At 49.7% G+C, this 15,770-nt stretch overlaps 1 protein-coding gene across 1 annotated transcript in view; it reads left to right on the top strand.

Annotated features, from left to right (window-relative positions):
• The first annotated feature begins 840 nt into the window (after positions 1–840).
• Positions 841–15,770, top strand: part of Hmcn2 (hemicentin 2) — a 154,314-nt gene continuing 139,384 nt past the window's right edge. Inside the window, exon 1 of the mRNA XM_051166434.1 lies at positions 841–1,139. Coding sequence (XP_051022391.1) covers positions 881–1,139 — 259 coding nt within the window. The 5' untranslated portion in view covers positions 841–880. The remainder of the gene's footprint in view (positions 1,140–15,770) is intronic.

Here is a 15,770-nt window from a genome sequence, read left to right as displayed (position 1 = left end):
GAATATCTCAAGCAGTCCAAATGGCAGAGAGAGCACCCCCCCTACTCGGCCTGATTGTGGAGAGGACATCTCCCACTTAGCCCAGTAGTGGAGGCAGCACCGTGACCCGCCCATGGCAGAGGAGCACAGTGGACCAGCCCACTTCTGTGTGTCCACACCCCTTCATATGCAACCCATGAGCTTGCTTAGGCAGGTGACCAGAGGAGTGTGTGCCCCATCCCCTGGAGTGTCCCCATATGACCTGCAACACTATCTTACAATACTCAGGGGGAGACAACAGAACTCGAGGAATTTGGGGACCTTCTACGTTTGGCTTTTGATGCTGCCTACATCACTTAGTAGGTGCGCTCATCTCTCTCTCTAAGCCTCCGATGGCCTGGATCAAATAGGTTTGGTCTTAGCATTTCCCCCCCCCCCCTTCTAGAAAATATCTGTGAAATGCTGTGCTCATGGTGGACGAGAGGCTTAGGCTTGTGGATTTTTGACAAGGGTAATTCCAATACCGGGTTGGCTCAGAGCCACTGGGGTCCCTGGGATGGCTGGGTGGAGGTATAGTGAATGCAAAGCAGGTGTCCGCGGATTCCCGCACCCTCGTCCCTCGCCCTTGCCTGCAGCCCCACCTCCCTCCTGCCGTCTGCCCTGCGTCCTCTTCTAACCTCCGGGCTGGACCAGGGAGCCACGGGGCTGGGAAAGTTTGAGTCACACCGCGGGGCGCTGTGGGGGAGGTGCGGGAGGCGGGGTGGGCGTTAGGGACCGCCTCGGGCTCCCACCAGGGGGACCCTGCAGCGCCTGGGTCCACTGAACCCGCTAGAGCGAGACTGCACTGCCATCTCTCACTGCTATCTGCGCGTCCCCTCGCGGCTGCAGCCTTCGGCTCAGCATGACGCCTGGGGCAACGCTCCTGCCGCTGCTGGTGGCGACCTCCACTGTAGTGGCGGTGATCACTTCTGAGGCGCCCACGAGGACGCTGTCCTCCGCGACAAGAGATGCCACCCTGGCCTTCGTCTTCGATGTCACCGGCTCCATGTGGGATGATCTGATGCAGGTGATCGACGGCGCCTCGCGCATTCTGGAGCGCAGCCTGAGCAACCGCAGCCGGGTCATCGCCAACTATGCGCTGGTGCCTTTCCACGACCCAGGTAGCGCCCCGCGCGGTCCTCGAGGTCCCCTCTCTCATCCACCTCTCGCGCCCTGGCTTCAGTCCTCCTGGCCCTCCCGGGCTCACGATGGCAGAGTCTGAGCGACTTCTGGCATATTCCCACTTCCTGGCCACGCCTTCTCCTGCCTCGCCCAGGTTGTCCCCCGGGCTTGAGAGTTTCTAGCTTGATCTCACCCTTCCCAGTCTGACCCTCTCTATCTGTGAAATGGGGAAACATGTTGAGATGTTGCCTTCCTTCCTTTCCTCCCTGTCACCCTCCTTCCCTCGTTCCTTCTCTCCCTCCCTCTTTCTCTTTTCCTTTCCGTTTCTGAGGCAGGATTCCCATGTAGCCCAGGCTGGTCTCCAATTTGCTGTGTAGTGGAGGATGACCTTGAACTCCTGTCCCTCCTGCCTCAGCTTCTAGAGTGTTGGGATCACAGAACTGCACCAACATATCTTCTTTATCCGGTGCTGGGTATTGAACCTGGGTTGCCAATGCACAGTAGGCAAGCACTCTGCCGACTGAGTTACTTTCCTGAGGTTTTTCTTAGAGTCATCTCCCAGCTTGCGCATGGGGGGAGCCAGGACATCCCAAAGGCCACTCTTTAACGGGGGAAGCGCAGCCGTTTGTGGAACCCATGCTGGAGTAACTCAGCCTGTTGCCTTTTCCACTTTGCTTGCCTAGCTCAGCAGAGCGGAAAGCTCCCAGCAAAGCAGGTCTCTCCTTGACACCTGCAGATTCTCCCCGCAGTCAAGAGCCCTTACTTTTCAGCTCAGGGTTGAAAACACTCCCTTTGAAACCTCACCATGAAAAGTCTCTTGCACACGGAGGAGAGACATCCTTCACATCCGCAACCCTAATTATTTCTCATAACTTTGTTTTTTGAGACAGGGTTTTTCGGTGTAGCCTTGGTGTAGACCAGGCTGGCCTTGAACTCACAGAGATCTGCCTGCCTCTGCCTCCTGAGTGCTGGAATTACAGGTGTGCGCCACCGTACCTGGTTTCTCAACATTTTTTTTTATTAAAAAAATTCAAATTTACACTGAAGTAGGAGAGAAGCAGGGATTTGGGCTCCTCTATACGCCTGCCTTACTCCTGAGAGTTGCATTCGTTATTCTCTTTGAAGCCGCAAAGTCTATCCAGGCTAGCTTTAAAGGGCCCCACTGCTAAGACAGACTCCGCGCAGCGCTGACGGTGGAGTGTTTGAGGAGACACACAAGCTCACAGACCCTGTGGGAGGACAGTTGTCAATCATAGAATCTTCCCCGGGGCTTGACTCCCCGCCCTCCAGTCTTCAGGCTCTGCCTTCTGAAGCTTTGCTCCTCTGCTTGCTAGGGATCCTGAGGTCTAAGCGCAGGGACCAGGGCTCTAGAAAAGACTCCTGGGAGACCCAAAAAGATACTGAGATTGGGTGTGGTGTGGAGGTGGGTGGGTCTTTGCTGGCACTCAGGTCAGTCTTTAACTCCCCAACTCTCTCCCACTTTTTAGTCTGGTCTTGGCTTCCAGAGGCGCTATTGCTCTTGGGGGAGCAACAGGCTTTCCTGAAGCCACTTGCCAGGTGATACCACTACTGTGTTTGTCTTGAAAACACTTGGTTCCCATTGCAGGATGGGGTGACAGCCTCTTGAGACAGTGTCTTGAGCACAAAATGAGGCTTCTGAAGCCCGTTCCTGGCCCTAACTTCAGATGCCCTGTGGGCACTGAGTGGGTATGTGGGCCACCAACCTTCAAGGCTTAGCCCTTCATTCCTTTTTTCCTTCCTTCCTTCCCCCCAGTCTTTGTTCTCTCTCTCCCTTTCCTTTATCTCTTTCCTTCCTTCCATGTTTTCTCTGTGCTTCCTTTTATGTCTTTCTTTCTTTCTTTCTTTCTAATTTTTCAATATTCAGTTGTGTGTGTGCGTACGCACATGCCGTGTGTGTTTAGGTCAGAGGACGGCTTGCAGGAGTTGCTTCTCCCCTCCCACCCTGTGAGGTCCCAAAGTTGGAACTTAGGTTGACAGGCTTGATAGCAAATGCCTTTATCCACCAAGCCATCTCACCAGACCTCTGTACTTCATTTTAAATCCATTAAAATTTGAATGATGCTCATCTTTTAAAAAAAATATTGGTAGTAAAATACATTCTCATCAGGATGAAGTTTACTACAGACGTAAAGGAATCTTTCCAATTGGAAATGGCGTTCCAGCTGCCGGGAAATGAAAACTGGCAATACAACCGACATGAAGAAAGAATTAAGTAGTCATCATTAAAGGCAAATATATATACAAAGCTCCATGGCCTGTTCCCTTTCCTCCTTGCAGAGCCAGATTTGAAGGGATCAGGGGTCCTCTAGAGGGGCCAGGGGTGCTCTAGAGGGGCCAGGGGTGCTCTAGAGGGGCCAGGGGTGCTCTAGAGAGATAAGAGATTCTCTAGAGAGACCAGGCGTGCTCTAGAGGGACCAGGCATGCTCTAGAGGGACCAAGGGTGCTCTAGAGAGACCAGAAATGCTCTGAAGGGACCAGGGATGCCTGAGAAGGACAAGGGGTGCTCTAGAGAGACCAGGAATGCTCTAAAGGGACCCGGGGTCCTCTAGGGGGGCCAGGGATGCTCTAGAGGGACCAGGGATGCCTGAGAGGCACCAGGGATGCTCTAGAGGGACCAGGGATGCCTGAGAGGCACCAGGGATGCTCTAGAGGGACCACGGATGCCTGAGAGGCACCAAGGATGCTCTAGAGGGACCACGGATGCCTGAGAGGCACCAGGGATGCTCTAGAGGGACCAAGAGTATTCTAGAGACACTTAGCTGACTTAGAAAGGACATATGAACTTTTTGTTTGTTTGACATCCTAGAAGCTTTGGCATCACCACTCCATTTCTGGTGCAGAGGGTGCATCTATAAACTCCAGAGTAGACAAGAACACAGCTGAAAAGAAAGCTGGACCTCAAATTCAGATGCATGGTCTCGATGCACTTTTCTTCATGCAGCCCTGTGCTTCTTTCTTTCTTTCTTTTTTTATGTTTTTTTTTTCAAAACAGGGTCTCTCTGTGTAGCCTTGGCTGTCCTGGACTCACTTTGTACACCAGGCTGGCTTCGAACTCACAGTGCTCCACCTGCCTCTGCCTCCCAAGTGCTGAGCCTTGTGTTTCTTTGGAGTTCAGGTTTCTACTGTTCATTCTATGGCATAAACATTTATTCTAACAATTTTATGTTCAATTTTACAACGTGGAAAAAAGAACTTTGGGAAGGACATGTCCTTAGGAGGTGAGGAAGGAGGCTCCTCTACTTGGGTCTGGTGAGCACGTGCCCTCATCTGAGCATCCTGGTAGCTACCTCACTTAAAAACAGTTAAATTACATACATACCTCTACTTACTTCCTTGCCATGTGCACGTTTGTATGTGGATGTGGTGGTCACATGACTGGACCATGTTCTCTTCTACCACGGGGTCATTAGGACTGCTGTGAGCACCTTTCCTCTTGAGCCATCTCACTGGCCCTTCACTCCTCTTTTTTTTTTTTCTTTCCAAGACAGGGTTTCTCTGTGTAGCCTTGGCTGTCCTAGACTCACTTTGTAGACCAGGCTGGCCTCGAACTCCCAGAGGTCTGCTTGCCTCTGCCTCGGGAGTGCTGGGATTAAAGATGTGCGCCACTAAGCCCAGCTTCCTCACTCCTCTTTTTACAAAGCAAAAAGCCTCCTACCAGGTTATGTAAACCACCCTCCCTAAAGCTACCCCTAGATTCCACAGTGGAGAAAAGCTCAGCGATTTAGAAGGCCCACAGTGAGAGGGGTGCTAGGACTCATACTGAGGGGCCAGCAGCCCAGTGGGGGACAATTTGGGGGCACGGAACATGACACATGCAGCTGGGCATGGTGGCTCACACCTATAGTCTCAGCCTCAGGTGCCTGAGGCATGAGGATTGGAAGTTCAAGTCCCAAGTTCAAGATATTGTCTCAAAATGGGGCAGGGTGAATGGCTGGCTGGATGAGAGCTGGCTGTCAGTGTGACGTGTAGGGACAGGTGTGTGTGTGTGTGTGTGTGTGTGTGTGTGTGTGTGTGTGTGTGTGTGTGTGTGTGTCTGGCAGTTCTTTTGGTGGAAATGGGGTGGGATGGGGCTGGATGTAGCCAATCCTGTTGCCTGCTTCCTGCTTCCCATAGCTGCCAAGGACTGGGAGGCCTTGAATTGCCTTGTATGGGCCTGAAAAGCATTGAAGCTGGGGTCTGGCTGTGTCTGCTGAAATCAGCAAGTGGAATGCCCTTTAGTAGACAATAAACTAGAGATGTAGGGGTTTCTGCCCTGCCCTCCCCGCAGTTCCATGTTCTGGGAGTGGTGTGTGTGTGTGTGTGTGTGTGTGTGTGTGTGTGTGTGTGTGTGTGTTCATGAGCATGCCGGGTCTTGGTGGTGGTGCTTCTGGAATGCACAGCCTTGGAAACAAAGAATGACTTTGAGCTTTGGAAATAATTTTAGTTTTCTTTTTTTTTTTTTTTTTTTTTCATTACAAAAGGCAGGGCCAGTGAGATGGCTTAGTGGGTAAAGGTGTTTGCTGCTAAGCTTGATGACGTAAGAATGCATAATGGAAAAGGAGGAGCGACTTCCGAACGTTGGCCTCCGATGTCCATTCCTATGCACATCCAATAAATAAATGAATTAGGAGCTGGAGAGGCGGCTCAGCAGTTGCTAGCTCTGCCTGCTCTTCCAGAAGACCCAGGTTCTATTCTGCACACTCACACTGGGGCGAGTCGGGGGAGGGGGGAGGCGCACCCACCACTGGAGTCTGTAAGTTCCAGGGGATCTGACGCCCTTTTCTGGCCACAGACGTACATGTAGTCAAAACATCCATACATGTAGACTGAAATAACCAAAAAGATTCAAAAACATAGAAAGGAAGTTTTAAGAAACCATAGCTGGGTGTGGTTTCCAGCGCCTGTAAGTCCCTAGGACCGGGAGGCGGAGACCGAGGCAGGAGGAGCAGTTAGAGCTTTTGAGAGCAGCCAGGCTACATAGCAAGCCTCATTTCAAGAGAACAAACAGATGAGCCAAACTGGACAATTTCCAGGGTGGAATAGTGACAGACTCTCTGTCGCTTTTGACTGAAAACGCAGATGGATTTGTGCTTCCCTCCAGTAAACACTCCAAAAGCCCCACTCCCCGGGGTGACATTGCCAGTGGCTGCAATGGAATGCCTAGGCCACTTCTTACACTGCAGGTGGGTGGTGGCTCTCCAAGTCTGTGGCATCTTCTAGGCATTTGAGGCGCCATAGTACAGATGCCCCCAACTCGGGAGTTTGGGGAGAGGCCAGTATCTTGTTTGCATGGCTTCTGAGGCTCAATGCAGTTTGAAGTGTTCATTAGAGTGTCCGCCCTCCCTCCTCTCCCTTCCCTCCGCCCTCTCCCTCCCTCCCTCCCTCCATCCATCCTTCCATCCCCCAGTGGTTTTCTCCTCTGCATTGTCAGTTTCGCTGTTGGTTCTTTTGGGGGGTGGGGGTGCTGCGCATGCTTTTCTTCCTAATGAGTTCACTTCCTGGTTCACATTATGTTGATGGTGTCAATAATTTGCCATTGTTTAATGCTCACCCTCTGTGGGGGCGATGGATGGAAATCAAGTGCCCTACCACTGATCTGTGTCCTCTGCAGAGGGATCAGTATTTTCCCTGGTCAGTTGCCTTTCCATATTGTTTGTGATTCCTGGGGTTTGAAGGGCTTCAACATTTATGTAGAGAAATCTATTGACCTTTTCTTCATTGCATTTTCCCACTTGCATACTTAGAATGGTGTATTTTATATTTTCATCATAAAATTAGTTATAGGTAATTTATTTGTTTTGTTTTTTATTTTCTTGGCATCAAATCCTTTTAATGCCTTTAATTAAAAATAAATTGGCCTACAGTGTAAAAAAAAAAATCTAACATATAGCTGGGGTGTGTGTGTTATTGTTGTTGTTGGTGGTGGTGGCGGCTCATACTTTTAATCCCAGCACTCAGAAGGCTGAGGCAGGTGGATCTCTGTGAGTTCAAGGTCAGCCTGGTCTACAGAGTGAGTTCGTGGACAGCCAAAGCTACACAGGGAAACCCTGCCTCAAAAAACAAACAAACAAAAAAAAAAAAAAAAAAAAAAAAAAAAAAAAAAAAAAAAAAAGAAAGAAAACCCTAAAAAAAAAAAAGAAAGAAAAACTAATATAATGAGATATTATAATTAAACAAAATTATTAATAAATACTTACTTATTTAGGTTCATTTTGTAAAGTTATCCTTGCTCTGTACATGTGTTTGTATGAGGGTATGAGGATATGTGATACATGCACTCGCATCTATGTGTGTTATACATGTACATTTGCTTATGAGTACATGTTCCTGTATGCATGTGCATGTGTGTACATAGAGGACAGAGGCTGACGTCACCCTATTTTTGAGGCAGGATCTCTCACTGACACTAGAGAGCATCAAGTCAGTCAGTCTGGCTGGCTGGCAGCACACCCCTGGGATCTGCCTGCCTCTGCCTTCCCAGCGTAGGCCTTACAGCTGTTTATCACTGCGCCCGGATTTTCCGTGGGTGCTGGAGATCTGGACCCAGGTCCTCAAGCTTGGGAGGCGGGCACTTTACTGACCGAGCCTTTCTTTTCCATCACTGGCTCTTGCTTTGTTCCCAAATTACCTAACAGCGTAGGAGGACGCCTGGGTTTCCAGACTTTCTGCTGCAAGACGATTCTTGTGCCAGGAACACACTATCTCAATTATCAGCCTTAGTAACACATGTTAAGAGAGGGACTCCTGTTTTTCTATTATTATGATGGTAACTCGTTTGTTTGTTTGTTTTCCAAGTCAGGCTAGCTATGTAGCCCTGGCTAGCCTTAAACTCATAGAGACAGACCTGCCTCTGCCCCCAGAGTGCTGGGATTAAAGGCATGTGCCACCATATCTAGCTTTTTTGTTTGTTCGTTTTGTTTGAGATGGGTCTTACATAGCCCGGGCTGGCCTAGAACTTGGCCTTTAATCCCTGACTGTCCTGAGACTACACATTTGCCACTGTGCCCCACCACATATTTTCCTGTTTCTGTTTTTTGAGATAGTTCTGCTATGCAGCCCAGGCACACCTTGAACCCACGGTTGCTGGGATCACAGGTGTGTGCTCTCATGCCTGGTTTTATATTTCTCATAAAACTTTTAGTCAATCAGACCCCCCCCCAAAAAAAACAAAAAACAAAAAACAAAAGGCCGGGCATGGTGGCGCACGCCTTTAATCCCAGCACTCAGGGAGGCAGAGGCAGGTGGATCGATGTGAGTTTGAGGCCAGCCTGGTCTACGGAGTGAGCTCAGGACAGCCAAGGCTACACAGAGAGACCCTGTCTCGAAAAATCAAAAACAAACAAACAAACAAACAAACAAACAAACAAAACTTTTAGTCAAGGTTTTATTCCATAACAGTTTTAGATTTTGGAATTAATGTGAAGATAGGGCAGAAATGTCCTGTATGTATTCTATGTGCAGGTGTGCTACGTATGTGCTCACACATGGTATACATACGTATACATGTATGGTGTACATATGTGGTGTGCATGCGTGTGTATGTGTGATGTGTGTGGTACACGTTCATATCCATGTAAAGTGTACATGTTTATGCACAAGTGCCGTATGTGTGCTCTCGTGTGGTATACATGCACACACATGCATATTGTATGCACGCGACGTGCACGCATGTACATGTGTGAGGTACATGTGTGGTGTACATGCAGGAGGCACTGCACCCACTGAGCCATCTCTCCAGCCTTGGGGCATTTTACGCCCATGCTTTGCTGGTCAGGCGCTTTGGGTCGGAGAAGAGCAAAGAGGGTCCGATGCCAGGGCTACCATATCCAGGAAGGATGGACTCTTCCCCCAGGGCGGCCTGCACACCCTGCCATGCCTGGCCAGGTGCCAGCCGGCAGCGGCCCTCCGGTGGGAAGGGGACCCTTGCTCTTCCTCTGTTGTCTCTTTGGAAGCTTTAGGAGTGACTGAGACTTTTCTTGTGTAAGGGAGTGGTCTTTTCTTTCTCATTTATTTACTTATTTATCACGTACTCCATGTATGTATCTTGTTTGCCATAGAAGCACATCTCTTTTTATTTTTATTTTTCCTAGCTTGGTTCTGATCCAAGACTACTTTGCTTATTTTCTGGCTCACTCTTCAGGCTTTGGTCCTTGGAAACTCATTAGCTTGGCTTCTGTGTTTCTGTGCACATTCCCAGTGTAGCCTGGGAGAGCTTTTATTTATTTTTTATTTTTAAAAAATATTTATTATTATTTTTTTTCAAGACAGACTTTCTCGGTGTACTCGCCCTGGCCGTCCTGTAGCCCTGGCTGTCCTGTACTCACTACGTGTACCAGGCTGGCCTCGAACTCATGAAGATTCACCTACCTCTGCCTCCCGAGTGCTGGGATTAAAGGCATGCGCCACCACGCCCGGCTCTGGGAGAGCTTTTAACGCGTTGTTCTTATTTACTGATACATTTATAACTTCTATACAAGGCTTCATGTAGTCTAGGCTGGCCTTGAACTTGCTGTGTAGCTGATAGTGACCTGAGTGCTGGGATCACAGGTGTGTCCCATATCCCCTTATGCCACTCTGGGATGGAACCCCAGGGCTCAGTGCATGCTGGGAAGGTGCCCTGCTAACCAGAGCTGCAGCCCCAAGCTCTATAAGGTTAAACCCTGAGCACCCCTCGACACTGAGAGATGCTGCAGGCACACGTTGGTTGCCTTTGTTGGGGACCAGCATTAGCAGCCGGGCTCTGGTGCTAAATGTGCTTGTGCTTGCTTAGGGTCTCTGCTTCTGACCCCTTCAACGATGGAGCAGGGAGATGTGAGTGTACACAGAACTTACTTGTGCTTCTCTGAGTATTTCTAGTTTACTTTTTATTTTTATTTTTTATTGCTGGGCAGTGGTGGTGCACGCCTTTAAGTCCCAGCACCGGAAAGGCAAAGGCAGACGGATCGCTGTGAGTTCAAGGCCAGCCTGGTCTACAAAGAGAGTTCCAGGACAGCCAGGGCTATACAGAGAAACCCTGTCTCAAAAAACAAGACAAAGCAACAGCAACAAAATTGGGGAGAGAATGTGAGCAGACATGTGCCGTGCATGCATAAGGAGGTCAGAGGACAGCTTGCGGAAGTCAGTTCTTTCCTACCATGTGGGTCCCCTGGGTCCACCTCAGGCTCCAAGGCTTGGCAGCAAGCTCTCCTACCCGATGAGCCATCCTGCTGCCCACACTGTGTCTAGCTATAACCATCTCAGCTCATACCAGTTAATTTTGACTGTCAGCTTCACTGGGGGAAAGAAACACCTTTGGCATTAATGGGGCACTCTCTTGTGAGGGGTTTCTAGAGAAGACAGAGTGACTGGGAAGGCCCTCCTTAAATGCAGGCAGCAGACCCTTTTAGCTGAGGGCCCCAACTGAATTAAAAGGGGAGGAGTAGGAAGCCGGTGGAAACCAGGAGAAAGCTGCCTGCCACTTCCGGACCTGTAGACACACGAGCTGTCCTAGTACATGCTCCCCTCACCATGAGCTTTCCTGTTCCTTCCTGATGCGATAGACCATAAACACCCCCCTCGCTGTCTTTGACGCAGTTTCTCTGTGTAGCCCTGGCTGTCCAGGAACTCACTCTGCAGACCAGGCTAACACCAAACTCAGAGATCCACTTGCCTCTGTCTTCTGAGTGCTGGGATTAAAGGTGTGCGGTACCACCAGCCAGCAGACCAGAACCTCCTAACCTTGGGTCCAGATACATCCTCTCCGCAGCCCCTCCCCGCCTCTGCTTCTGCTGTGTATCTTATTGCAGCAGCAGGAAGGATGCTTAGCACACACCCGCATCCCTCCAAGCAGAGCATGCCTGCGTACTGATGTCTCCAGCACTAAATCACTACCACATGCACTGTTGTAACCTTCCCACGTAAAGCCGGGCTGAACACATGTGGCTTATCTCTAACCTCCCGTTGCAATGCTGACAAACCTGGCTTGCCGCGTCTGTCTGCCATCCATCCCAGCATGGACAAGCACGGTTCAGCATCGTTAACTCCTAGCCCGGTGGGAAGCAGCCTTACTAACTCAGGCCCAGGCTTTCCTTTGTCCTCTACACGCCCCCCCCCTTTTTTTTTAAAGCGACTTACACCAATTTCTTCTTCTATTTTTAAACCTCATTTTATCTCTTTGTTTTTATGCTGCTAGAGACGGGAGCCAGAACCTTCTTTCTTGCTTTTTATTTTGAACAATTTCATGTGGCCTGGCTTCCTGGGTACCCGAGGATCATCTTGAAGTCCCGACTCCTCAGCTTCTACCTTCCAAGTGCTGTCTAAGCACAGATTCTGTTGCTTAGCAACATCCCCATCTCCTCATCGTCTTCATTTAAAAACTGCTCTGAAGTATTTATTCTTTCAGATGAAATATTAGGTGACAGAAAACCGTTGTTAACGTCTTTTTAAAAAGTCAGCTTTGGGCTGGAGAGATGGCTCAGCAGCTAAGAACTCTGGCTGTTCTTACAGAGGACCCGGGCTTGGTTTCCAGCATTTGCTCTGGGTAGGAGTTGACTGCCTGTAAACCCAGCTCTAGGGGGCCTGACTCCCTCTTCTGGGCTCTGGGGCACCTACACTAATATGCACAGGGCAATATATGTGCCACTTGCACGCGTGCGCGCACGCGCGCGCGCGCACACACACACACACACACACACACAAGTAAAAATACAAGCTAAGTGATACACACTTTTAATCCCAGTGTTCAGGAGGCAGAGGCAGGTGGATCCCTGTGAGTTCGAGGCCAACCTGGGGTCTACGTAGCAAATTCCATGTCAGGCAGGGCTTACCTAGTAAGATCCTGGTGCAAAGATAAATAAATTAAATTTAAATTAAAGTCTTCTAGAAACTGACTGTGATTTTGCTCAGAATTTTACCTTATCTTGAATTTAGTTGTAACCGTTATTTGAAGGAATCTACCTGCTCCCCAAAGTCCTGATCCTTCTTCTGCAGGCACACTTCCATTAACGAGGCTCTATTTTCTTTTCCTACAAGTTCCTCTGATTAAGCAACTAAGTTAAGATCATTTTTAACTGCATTCTTTTCCATGAGGTACCATGTTGGCCAAGATTTTGTTATCCACATGTGTTCATATGTGTGCAGGTGAGTGTGTGTGTGCAGGTGGTATGGGGGGGGGGCAGGGACAGAGGTTCGTGTTGGGGATCTTCCTTGGTCTCCATTCAGCTTGTTTTTGGAGACAAAGTCTCTCAATGAACCGGGAGCTCCTTCCGGATAGGCTAGACTGGCTGGCTAGGTAACCATAGCGAACCTCCTGTCTCCTGTCTCCTGTGCTGGGGTTCTAGACTCACACCACCGCGGCTGGAAACCGCGGCACTGAGAGTCTGACCTGAGATCCTCACTCGTGCAGTCAGCTTTTTACTGCTGAGCCTGCTCCCTAGGCCCTCAAGATTTTTCTTTAAACTAAGCTTAGGTGGTGTCTGAAGCTTCCTGGGTTGATGCACACTGTGCGCAGGCTCCCTGGGTTGGCTGCGCAGGCTTCCTGAGCATGCGCAATTTCTAGCAGCGCTCTCCCCCGCGCTCCTCAGCTCTCACTTTTCTCCAGTGTCTGCCTTGTCAGCTGTGCTTACCAAATGATATCAAGGAAAGGTGGTGGGCACAGGTGTCCTGTCTCATTTCTGGTTTTATGCTACTTACAGGTCGATTCTTTTGGTGGTTGGTGGGTTGATTGTTTTTCTCTCTCTCTCTCATATATATATATGTATATATAATGTATATATATATATATAAAATGTATATGTATACGGTGTTTTGCTTGCACGTACATCTGCTCACCAGAAGAGGGCACCAGATCTCATTATAGATGGTTGTGGGCCACCATGTGGTTTCTGGGAATTGAACTCAGGACCTTTGGAAGAACAGGCAGTGTTCTTAACCTCTGAGCCATCTCTCCAGCCCCGTTTGGTTGTCTCTTGGTGCCAGGGGACAAATCCAGGCCTGTGCGTGTGCTAAACGTGCACTTAACCACTGAGCCCTAAGCCTGAGCCCTAAGATGGTGGCTCTGGATTTGAAGTTTGTTTTTGGCTTTTTGTTTTGTTTTTAAACCATCAGGCAAAGAACGACGCTTCTTATTTCTAACACCCCAAAAGCAAAAAGCACAAAAACTGAACCAGAAGAAAAACCCAAATAAGAAGCAAAACCAAAAACAAACAGAAAGGAAACAAATTCCCAGGATAGGGTTGAGGGCACTACCCAGCTGAAGAGCCCTCAGCTAAGGTGCACGGAGCCTTGACCCTGGTCCTTAGCATCACATGAAACCGGCAGTGGTGGTCAAGCTCTGTAAACCCAGCCCCTGGGAGCTGGAGGAGGCAGGGGTCAGAGATTCAAGGCCATCCTGCAACATACAGAGAGTTTGGGGCTAGCCTGAGCTACACGAGACTCTGTCTTAAAACAAAAATAACACACATACGCAGAACAGTAATCCTCCGTGGAGTTTGGGAACGGCTACTGATTTTAGCAGGTACATTTCCAGCTTTTGTTGTGGCGTTGCTAGGGTCTGTTTCCGGTTGACCCACATATGCAATCCCTCTGTTGTGACTGGCTCCCATGGTCCTCACTTCAGCCCCTGCTCATGGCGGCTTTCCACTTGTACTGAGCTGGCTTCCTCGCTTGAGGACAGGTGCAGGAGGTTTGTGTTTGGGTTAGTCTGTTCAAACGGTCTGGGAAGCTCTACTTTTCTGCTCTTCGTCAAGCTTTGGCTCACGGTACAGGCCTTCCAGTTAGTAATCTGTTTCCTTCGAACACTGCCAAAGCAGGGCTTGGGGGTGGAGCACGCGCTTCGCCTGCACAGAGCCTGCGTTCCATCGCGACAACAAAGCTCGACCCTGAAGCAGCAAAATGAATATACATTTATAAAACATTCTAAGAGTACAGTGTTCAAGAAATGCAAAGTTTAGTATTCTTATGTCCTTTCAGGCAGTGTGTGTGTGTGGGTGTATCTGTGTGCGTGCACTTGTGTGTGCATGTGTGCAACAGTATATATGCATATACTCTCCCTCTTTCTTAACATTTAGCTGTGTGTGTGACTGCATGAATGTAATGGTCAGAGGAAGGCTTTTGGGAGTCCATTTCCCCCCTCCACTGCGTGGCTCCTGTGAGTAAAGTTCAGGTCATAAGGCTTGGTGGACCATCTCAGCTGCTTCCAAAAACATATGCAATCTTAATTTTTTTCAAAGTACACACTTTAAAAACTAGATATATTTATGCTTATTTTATGTGTGTTTTTCTGGAAGTGAAACTGCTCTGTGGAAGTGCCCCCCGCCCCGCCCCGCCTTTTGCATTTTCATCGGTATGGGAAACCTCCCTGCATTTTGCCCCACCCAGGACACACTGGGAGACTGTGTTTATCACATCCCGGCTGGTCTCTCTGTTTAGTGTGCTATAAGGACTTCATGCTAAATTAATACGTGACAGATAGTGGCCTGTTTTAATTTGCATATGTCTGACTGCTGACAGGTTTAGAGTCCCCTCCTGTCTTTGGGTCTCCAGGTGCGCCACCATCCTGAGGAGAGGGTTTGGGTCAGCTAGGATGGGCTCAGAACTGCTCATGGCTGGGGCGGCTTTTTAGCACATGTGGGGGCCACTGGCGTTCATGTGTATGTGCAGAGGTCTTTACTGCACCCTAATTACCATGCCCCGCCCCCAGGAGCTTCTCTCCCTTAGCCCGACAATTCTCTCTCCCGTTCATCTTCTTAGGCCAGATGTCCTCCCTCCCTTAGCTTTGGGGTTTCCCCCTGCTTAGCACAGGGGCCCTCATTCCTTTAGCCCAAGGGTATCTCCCCTAGCCAGAGGGTCCTTGCTCCTTTGGTCTGGCTCCAGGAGCCTCTCCTGGGAGGCTGGAACTCCAGGCACCTGTAAGATGTCAGCTCCCTCAGGCCGGCTCTCATTATCCTGATGCAGTCATATGCTGGGAAAGTGAACCCTGAATGTATCCTGGGACCAGCCTGGCTCATGTCAGGTCAGCAGCAAGGAGTGGCCTGACCAGACAGAGGGGACAGTCCCTTGTCAACGGTTTTCCAGGCTTGAGTCTTTGCAGAGGAGAGATGTTGCGGGGGGGGGGGGGGGATTGGAGGGAGAAGGAGAGACGGGGCTGGGTGTCTAGGAGGTGGGTGCCTGTGGATAAGGAGTGATGGGTCTGACAGTGGGGGCTCCCAGAGGCCTGCTGTGTGTGTGGGGGGGGATTAGGCCAGCTTCTCAGGGTCAACCTTATCCAATAGGTACGTCTGGAAGGTGCCATCTTTGCCATAGTACCTTAGCGCAACCATACAGACGCAGGTTACCACACTCCTATGTCTCTAGTCACTGCGGTGGCCACTCTCGCAATGGCATTCCTGAGTTGAGGTGCTAACTTGGTGGAGAAGGATCAAATAGGACCGGGAACAGCATCCTGGCTATAGAGAACAGCAGAGACAGAAGCTCTGAGGCCAGCAGGACTGTGCCCAGCACATAGCGAGTGAACAGTAACAGACCAAGCCAAGATCCACTGAGTATTCAGGAAGAGAAGCCCTGGCAGAGGCATTTGAGGGGCTTCTGGGCTCCTGGAGGGGACAACAGAGGCTCTGGGAACATTTTTTTCTCTCTCTCTGTCTTTGGACAGA

Source organism: Acomys russatus, chromosome 24, assembly GCF_903995435.1.
Source record: "Acomys russatus chromosome 24, mAcoRus1.1, whole genome shotgun sequence".
NCBI lineage: Eukaryota > Metazoa > Chordata > Mammalia > Rodentia > Muridae > Acomys > Acomys russatus.
Note: the sequence above shows the minus strand (reverse complement) of the source record. Positions and strands in the feature narration are given on the sequence as shown.